The 9,605-nt window shown below is 34.0% G+C and overlaps 2 protein-coding genes across 2 annotated transcripts in view; both read left to right on the top strand.

Moving 5' to 3' along the window:
• Positions 1–3,143, top strand: part of LOC106465081 (sodium-dependent proline transporter-like) — a 64,510-nt gene extending 61,367 nt beyond the window's left edge. The window contains exons 15-16 of the mRNA XM_022392899.1: positions 1,607–1,765; positions 2,269–3,143. Coding sequence (XP_022248607.1) covers positions 1,607–1,765; positions 2,269–2,433 — 324 coding nt within the window. The 3' untranslated portion in view covers positions 2,434–3,143. The remainder of the gene's footprint in view (positions 1–1,606; positions 1,766–2,268) is intronic.
• Positions 3,144–5,854: 2,711 nt separating this feature from the next.
• On the top strand, positions 5,855–6,364 carry LOC106465080 (uncharacterized mitochondrial protein AtMg00860-like). Its single transcript, XM_013925274.1, has one exon. The coding sequence runs from the start codon at positions 5,855–5,857 to the stop codon at positions 6,362–6,364; it is 510 nt and encodes a 169-aa protein (XP_013780728.1).
• The last annotated feature ends 3,241 nt before the right edge of the window (positions 6,365–9,605 follow it).

Raw genomic sequence — 9,605 nt, 5'->3', positions numbered from 1 at the left:
ACCTTTTTTCAGGCGGCCTTTTTATGTCCTAATTTCCTGTTTCACTACCTTTCTTAACCTTCTATAGTCCTATAAAATCCCCCGTCAATAGTGCTAATTTTTACATTTTCAGCCAACCTTTTTTCAGGCGGCCTTTTTATGTCCTAATTTCCTGTTTCACTACCTTTCTTAACCTTCTATAGTCCTATAAAATCCCCCGTCAATAGTGCTAATTTTTACATTTTCAGCCAACCTTTTTTCAGGCGGCCTTTTTATGTCCTAATTTCCTGTTTCACTACCTTTCTTAACCTTCTATAGTCTTATAAAATCTCCCGTCCTTAGTGCTAATTTTTACATTTTCAGCCAACCTTTTTTCATACATCCTTTTTATGTCCTAATTTCACTGTTTCACTACCTTTCTTAACCTTCTATAATCTTATAAGTTTCCTATCATACCAGTCAATTTAAATTTCTTAAATTTATTATGCTTTTCTTTAATTTTATCTCTTATACTCTCTGTGAGCCAACCTGATTTTTTACTTGCAGCTACACTTTTCTTTCCATAAGGAATATGTTTACATGGAATATTTGAAAATTTATCTTTAAAGATTTTTCACGTCTGATCAGTGTCTCCAATTCACAACAGATAGTTCTTGTTGTATCCCTTCAAAATTTGCTTTTTTGAAATTTGTAATCAACATATCATTATTTCTTATCTCCATATTCAGCAAAACATTGAATCTAATAACACAATGATCACTTGCATCAGATGTTTCCTAATTTCTACCTTCTTGATCATTTCTATATTTGAAGTTAACAATAAATCTACATTGTTTCTAGTAGGTTCCTTGGTGAAGAAAGCCACCTTGAACAGTTTCCAAAAACCTTTCTCCCTCACGGTTTGACTCTAGCATTTCCCAATCTATATGCCTGAAATTAAAATCACCAATAATTATGACTTCATTAACAGCTGAAATCTTACTCTCACTGTAAAGTTTCTCACTAATTTTATCAGTATCATATGATGGTCTGTAACAGATTCCCATGAAAAGCCTTTTCCCTTTTTATCCACTAATAGAAACCCAAATGGATTCAATCTCCTTGCTATTATCTCTATCCTCAACTTCAACAGGATGTAACTCACATTTTACATATAAAGCCACTCCTCCTTCCCTCTTTAATACTCTATCCCTATTAAATAACCAGTAACCCTTTATTTCAAAGAAATTTCTGTCATCAAAATCATCTACGTTTAACCATGTTTCAGTTACCCCATTATATCAAAACCTCCATTTGTGGGCAGAAGTTATCAATTGTTACACAGATAAATAATAATTGAAAGTGCTTGTTTTAGGGAAGTTATAAAATATTATATACCAAAATAAAATTATCTTTAGATTTTTCTGACAGACTAAAAGCAGTTAATACCACTCTATAGATAAAAAAAGCCATTATTAACTACTCTTTCAGTAGAAAAATAATTAATACATTCAGCTGATAGTGCCTAGATCAAATGGTCTTATCAGAAAAGGAACCTAAACAATAAATGAAGACACCTCTTATACAGTGATGCTCATTTAAAATATCAAATGTTACTTAACAGTTTTCATCTAATTTTCTTCTACAGTGCATCTTTGTTTATAGTTTGGCTGAGCACAAAGGAATTAAGTATGGGGAAAACTACCAGTATCCACTATGGGCTGATGGTGTTGGTTGGTTACTAGCACTCATATCTATGGGTCAGATACCACTATGGGGGTTCTTTATTCTTCTGAAAAACTGCAAGGTAAATGTGATAAGTTCTTAATCATAGTTTTGTTTGGTAACTGGTTAAAAAGAACTGGTATAAGATGTTCTATGTGTAAGTTATTTAAAGTTCTGAAAAACTCTCAAGTAAGTCTGAATTAACATGTAGCTGTACACTTCAACTGCCAGAAAAACCATCCTCTGACGTAAATAATAAGTAATTTCTGCTAGTACCTTACCTCATTATGCTATTATATATCACTCCTTAATTCATATTCTAATATTCCTTGAGAAATTTTATTTAATGGTTTATTTTTCTGCCTTATATTGTTTAATTTCAGTATATTGAAAACTTCAAGATTAATAGACATTCTAATATGTTTATTAAGGATCTTCTTTTTTTTCTGAACTACTATTTAAATATTACTTAAGTGCAGCTTGTCAGAATCAGAAAAGTAGATAAAGAAAATAATTAATTCTTCTCTAGAGCTCTTCAGCTGAAAAAACATTTTTGTTTATTGGTTTGTGCTTTTACCATAATAGAACCTGCACATGGTGGTAAAGGCTGAATCTAATTGGGGTCCAGGAGACAATGAAGCTAGGGTTAAGTACTTCCAAGACAGAACACTAAACCTTGTCATGACAGAGAATATCAACTCACATGGAATCAACAATCCTGCACTTATAAATGGAACAGACTTAAAATAAAATTAGTAAGAAACCAAAGAATTAATAATGTTCACAATAACCTCAAAATGATTTGGACATTATAAACATAGAAATTCTAAAATTTTTCATGAAAAAAAATGAAATGTAGATGTCTTTTTTAAGCTGAGTGAGTGAGTAAAGATCAACTGTGAATATTTTTATCCAAAGTATTATTGCACTGAATGTCAATTATTGGTACAAAATCTACTGATTGTGTTGTATAAAGCAAGAACCCTCGAATTAGATTGTAATCATTTAGAGCTATATTTTATTATTTAATAAAAAATTGAACTTGTTACCGGAACAGATGGTAAAGTACGGGTGTACAGCCAACTGTTTAGGCAACTTTTATTATACAGAGTGTTTTATTTTACATATATTGAAACTAAACTCATACTGACTGTAATACACATTCATTTCATAAGTGTTCTACATCATCATAATTTTATTAATTATACAAGAACTGGAATATATTAAACAGCTAAATCAAGTATTTCATGATGGATATAAAATTTTAGGGTGTGTAGTTTGTAATACCTTTGAATTTTATTTTATTAAGTTCATTAAGTATAAGAAGCAAAAAAAAATAGGTAATTATATTTTAGTTGAATTGAATTTTTCATTGTGCTTGATAGAGGAGTTTTATTTGTATGTAACAACAAGCCTGTAGAATGATTGTATTGTTCTTTATAATGTGTTGAAAAACATTTTATGTTTAGTTATTATACTTACATAACTGTGCTCTTGGTAATTAAATAAACAATAGTAAAACATTTTGATTACTCATGACTTCAGAATCAAGTAGTATTTATAACTGACCCAATCAAATGTTGGAACCAGTTGATAGTGATACTCAGTCTTTAAGTGAAACAAAGTATTGTTCAGTTTCATTGATTTAAGCTCTTTAATTCTTAAGTCTAAACATACAAGAATTGTTTCATTTACATATAGTTTTTTGGAAAAACAAATTCTAGAATCAGAACACTTAATAAATGGCATGGCATGTTGTACAATATGACTAAACTTGTATAATTTCTTTTGACTTGAGGCTAATGTACTCAGAACTTTTTAATGCTTGAAATCTTTCTTTTTTCATAACAGCTTAGTAAATAGATAATACTTATGTTGACTCTTCATAGTCTGCTGGTTTCTCAATAATATTCAATAAATAGTATCTTACTATTACAGTACCAACAGACTTAAAATGGCAACATTTATTATTTGATTCAGATAAGCATATTATATCATAATAGTACACAAAAGTGTATTTATATATCAACATCATCTACATATACTTTTCTAAGATAGAAATATGTGTGGGTGTATTTAACATGTATTAGTAGAACAGTAATATCTATAGATGTCTATGTGTGTGTGTTTGTACTGCTAGAATTATTAACATGGTAATATGTATAGATATGTGCGTATTGATGATAATTTTACATTTGAACATATAAATATACACTTACATGTGCCACCTCATTAGTATAGTTACATGTTTTATAAGTGTATTTAATACTTCACTCCAGTACCATGGTACAATATACAGGTCTATCATTTAACTCACTAGCATGCTTATATGTACAAACCTATTATTTCAGTTTCTATTATTGAACTTGGCATCAGTACTACACGTCATCCCTGTAACTTTTAGTATCACAACATTCATTTATTATAACTTGGTTACTAGATATACACAACTGATTCAATTTAAGTATACCGGGAGTGTTAAATTTAGTTATTTTTAGAAATGACAGTTTATCACAAGTTTGTTTATGTAACTGTTTACAAATCATATGTTGTGCAGTTCAATTGTTGTGAATTGGTGATCGTTATATTATTGGGTCACGTTACTGGGTGAGATGTCTTTCATAGAAGAGTCATTCAGCAGAGCCATTAGCACCTGTATCCCACAAGGGCAACCAATATGTGCTAACAGAAGTCGACTATGCAACATGTTACCCAGACACCATAGTACTTCCAATGATAGAGATGGAGAGAGTAGCAGAAGCCCTCCTGGAAGTGTTCTGCAGAGTAAGCTTTCCAAAAGAAGTCTTGAGTGACAGAGGGGCCCAATTTACCTCAGAACAGATGCAAGAGGTGTGCAGATTCATCATCATTAGCCATCCCATACAACTCCAGATGTGTATTGGACTTTGTGATAGAGTCAATGGAGTCTTAAAGAGCATGCTAAAGAAGATGTGTCAAGAGAGACCACATGATTGGGACAGGTACCTGTGGGCAGTGTCTTTTGCTTACTTAGAAGTCCCACAAGTGAGCACAGGATTTCCATTCATCGATTTACTGTACAAAAGAATGGTATGAGGTTCAATGCAGATAGTGAAAGAACTGGGAATAGGAAAATAAGAGCTAGAAGTGAGGAACACATATCAGTACGTGTTAGGTCTCAGAAACCAACTGGAGAAGACCTGTCAACTCACTTGAGAAAGGTTGTATGCAGCTTGTGACAGTCAGAAGCACTTCTAATACAAGAAGGCCAAGGATTGATGTTTCAAGGTTGGACAAAAAGACTTGGTTCTGCTACCTATAGATAACAACAAACTCACCTTTTGGTGGAAAGGACCTTTTAAAGTGCAGGAAGTGATCAGCAGAATGGACTATAAGGTAAAAGTAGATGGGAAAACCAAGATCTATCATGCCAATCTGTTGAAGAGGTACTTGGAGAGGGAAGAAGACCTAAGGGATGCAGCTATTGAGACACAGATTGACATTGCAGGTGTGGCTGTCATAGATGCAGAACCAGAAGACAGTGACTTTATCATAGATGATAAAGACCTATTAGACTTAAGACCACTAGATGTAAATGAGATGTACAAATATGTCAATGAAGAACTGACTGGCAAGCAGAAGAATGAGCTAAGAGATCTAATGTGCCAATATGCAGATATCTTCACAGATAGACCAGGTAAGACAGACATTGTACAACACAAGATAAAAATTATGACCAGGGATCCAGTCAAAGTGAAGCCCTACCAGATGCCCTATGTAATGAGAGACCTGATCAAGCAAGAAGGCGAGATAATGTTAGAATCCAGAACTATAAAGTCTTCAAATTCAGCCTATGTTCACCACTGGTAATCGTGAAGAAGAGGGATGACTTAAACTGCTTCTGCATAGATTTCCAGAAGCTGAACCTCTTGACGAAGTTCACTTCCAAACTTATGGGCAAGCCAGAGACTATCTTGGTGAAACTAGACAGGACCAAGTTTTTTTCCTAGATCGACTGCAGTAAAGGTTATTGGCAGATCTTGATGGAGACAGAATCTAAAGAGAAGACAGTTTTGTGACACCAGATGGATGCTACCAGTTCAAGAGATGCCATTTGGGTTAGTCAACTCAGAAGTAACATTCAACCACATGATGAGGAAGATGTTGCACAAAAGCACAAACATTGAGCATTATGTTGGTGACATTCTGGCCCACACAGCCAGATGGGAAGAACCATCTAAAGATACTCAGAGAGCTCTTCAGGCGAGTGAGGGCAGCAGGCCTTGCCATCAGACCATCTAAGTGCTACATAGGTTATTTTGTGCTGGACTTTGTTGGACACAAGGTGGGTGACCAACAGATAACCATGAAAGAGGAGGAGCTAACCCACACACAAAATTCATCAGCACTAACGACCAAGCAGCAAGTCATATCCTTCCTGGAGTTAGTGGGATACTATAGGAAGTTCATCCCAAACTATGCAGAAGTTTCTGCACCACTGACTGACCTGACCAAGAAAGGCCAACCCAACAAGGTGAAATGGAAACAACTACAGCACATGGCATTCCAGAAGTTTAAGAACATGTTAGGAAGCTTGCTCATTCTTATAATGCGTGACTTGAACAAACCATTCATCATTCAGGCAGATGTTGGAATTGGAGCTGTACTTTTGCAAGAACATGTAGATGGACTGCTCCCATAATGTGTGTCAGCAAATAGCTGTTTAGTAGCGAGAAGAACTACTCTGTGATCGAATGAAAGTGTTTGGCCATCATATTTGCCATCTGTAAATTCCAGCACTGCCTCTATGGGAAGGAATTCATCATCCAATCGGACCATCAACCCCTTGCATACATCTGGAGGTGTAAAATCCACAGTGTGAGGATCATGAGGTGGGTGTTGTATCTCCAAAACTACTGGTTCCAGATTGAGGCCATCAAGGGGACTGCAAATGTTGTTGCAGATTGTATGAATAGACTTTGTGCATGAACTGAAAACAGTCTTTTGCATATAGTATAAAAAATAGTGTAAATATTTTTCTTGAAGAGGGGTTATTGTTAGATATACACGACTGTTTCATTTTAAGTATAGCACAAGTGTTAAATTTAGTTATCTTTAGAAGTGATAGTTTATTGCAAGTTTGTTTATTTAACTGTTTACAAATCATACATCATGTTGTTTAATTGTTATTTTATTGCATCATTTTACTAGAACCTTCAAGTTTTTCGTGTTGTTTTAATTTAATATTATTGCTTCATAATATTTCGGAGTGTGGAACGTTTTAGGCCTCTGTTGGGCTATAAATACACATCCAAAATGTAGTTTGAGCTAGTTAGATAGTTGGATCTAAACTGTATGATAGTGAGGTTAGCAATAAAGAGTGTATAGTAGCGATTTTTAAAGTGAAATTATCACAGATTGTATTATAATAACAGAGTAGAGAAGAGTAACTCATCTTGTCAAATTGTGTTCTAAGGTAACTGAATCAGCTTCTGTGGACTTTGACGAAAGAGAGAGAAATAGTTAAAGTTCTGGATACAACTGTAATAACCAACCATGTAATAAACATTTGAATATACGTTTGGCTTGTTTCAATATATTATTTTAAAACAAGTGGACTGCATGCTGTTTGTTTATTGTTGAAATGTATTGCCAACTAGTCAGAGATACCTACTATAAAGAATCCAGCCCAGACATAAAAACCTGACATTGGTAAAATGATGATCCAGACTTGGCTGTATATTTTCAACTTTAGATATGTAAACATGTAGAGATCTTCATTTTGTTCAATTACATTTGGTGTAATCTCCTTTAACATACAAGAGGTGTGTGTTTATGCAACTCATAATTTCATCTATGTATTATCAACAATCAGTTTTCACTATGAAAAACATTCAAATACGAAAAAAAGATTTTACAAAAGTACAGAAAAAATTTAATAAAGTATTAAATTTGAGTGTCATCATGGTACAGAAAATTATTTTATTCCTCATACAGGAGAATATACTATTATAAACTTCATTTCATATTATTAGTTAATAACTAAATTTATACAAGTTTAACAGTTTGAATACTGCTTTACCCAGTTATAAATGTATGATTTACCTTACAACATTTGATGAAGTTGAAAAAACGTTCAAGTTAAGTCATGGTGTATTAAGTGATATTACAAATGGAAATTGAAATGAAATTGTACATTGAAAATTTAAGGAGTGAATAAAACAACATTTTGGAAATATCTAAAGTATGGAACTACAAGAATGAAATTCGCTTATAAACACACTTCTTATGTGTGCACACACAGTTAATAGTTCAAGAAGAAATAGAAACGTTTTACATTAATAAAGTACATGTACATATAAGACAGAAAATGCTAAGTTAAACGAAAGTCTTATATAATCTACAAAAGACTGCCAAGATTAATGATTTGACAATTTAAAAAGTATAACAAGTATTTATAAGTATTGTAAAATCAAAGTCATTACATTGTGAAACAGTGTGTGTATGTGTATATATAAATATACACACACAAACTGTTTTACAATATATAATGTTTAAAAAATACATTCTGGTCAGCAGATCCTAGAATGTCGAATGTTAAGTTTAATAATATGCCTTAAAGGTAAACCAGTAAGTAGTATTTATGAACTATATTACGACAGCGGAAGTCACGCGACGCTGAGAGCATGCGCGCTGGAATTTCTAGAAGGATCGTGACTTATCGGGCATCCTCACCAATGTCCCAGCGTTTGCTAGACGCCCTCTTTTTTAGTATATAAGACGGAGATAGATTGAAGAGAAATAATTAATCATTGAATCAAGGGAGCAGTAGGCACCGTAAGTAAAGTGTGTGAATCGCTGTGAATTATAGCGTGTTTTTGTAAAAGTAGTTAAGTTTAAAGTGACTGTGGAAATTAAGTGTATTACAAAGTTTGTAACGAAAAAGAATAAACTAGTTTTAATCAAGAAGGGACTTGTATTGCTGAAGTCACTCGGAAAGAATTTTTACTGGAAATTATCAAACAAGCAGATACTAACAAATTGGTGTCAGAGACTGGGACAAAAAAAAAGAGAAGTGGCAAATCAAACTACAGCTTAGCAGATTTGATGGCAGCAATACAGATACAGCAAAAGAAACAAGAAGAACGAGAAGATAAACAAGAAAAGAGACAACAGCAATGGCAAGAAAACTTGCAACAGTGGCAGTTCGAACAGCAAAATAAACAAGAAAAGAGACAACAGCAATGGCAAGAAAACTTGCAACAGTGGCAGTTCGAACAGCAAAATAAACAAGAAAAGAGATTACAGCAGTTGTTGGAGGATAAAGAAAGAAACAAGAAGAGAGATTACAGCAGTTGTTGGAGGTAAAATAAAAGAAACAAGAAGAGAGATTACAGCAGTTGTTGGAGGAAAAAGAAAAGAAACAAGAAGGGAGACTACAGCAGTGGCAACTGGAAAAAGAAAGGAAACAGAAAGAAAGTATCCAACAGTTGCGGGAAAGTCAGCAGAAACTGCAGGAAAGTCAACATCAGTGGCAAGAAGTACAAATGGAAAACATTAGTAAATTTCAAAGTGAATTAAAGGACGCTTTACTGTTTTTTACACAGGGAGGATATATTAACCATGGACCTAATCAGCCCCAGACAACAGGAAGCCCCTGCCAGACCCCACAGCTAAACCCTAATGCAAACATCTTCAGTCCTGTTAGAAGTCACATCCCAGATATGAATGTCAGCAATAGGGGTGATCCAGTACGAAGGAAGCCACAGGAATTCGATGGGAAGGCACTGTGGGAAACATAAAGAGCACAATTTGAGCTACTGTCAGAAATGAATGGATGGACAGAGGAGCAGAAAGGAGTGTACCTGGCAATGAACTTGAAAGGACAACCACTGGAAATACTTAGACAGTTGTCAGGAGACGACAGGCCCAACGATAGAGCA

The sequence above is a fragment of the Limulus polyphemus genome, unplaced genomic scaffold (genome assembly GCF_000517525.1).
Source record: "Limulus polyphemus unplaced genomic scaffold, Limulus_polyphemus-2.1.2 Scaffold1829, whole genome shotgun sequence".
Classification (NCBI taxonomy): Eukaryota; Metazoa; Arthropoda; class Merostomata; order Xiphosura; family Limulidae; genus Limulus; species Limulus polyphemus.
This window is presented reverse-complemented; position numbering and strand designations above follow the sequence as displayed.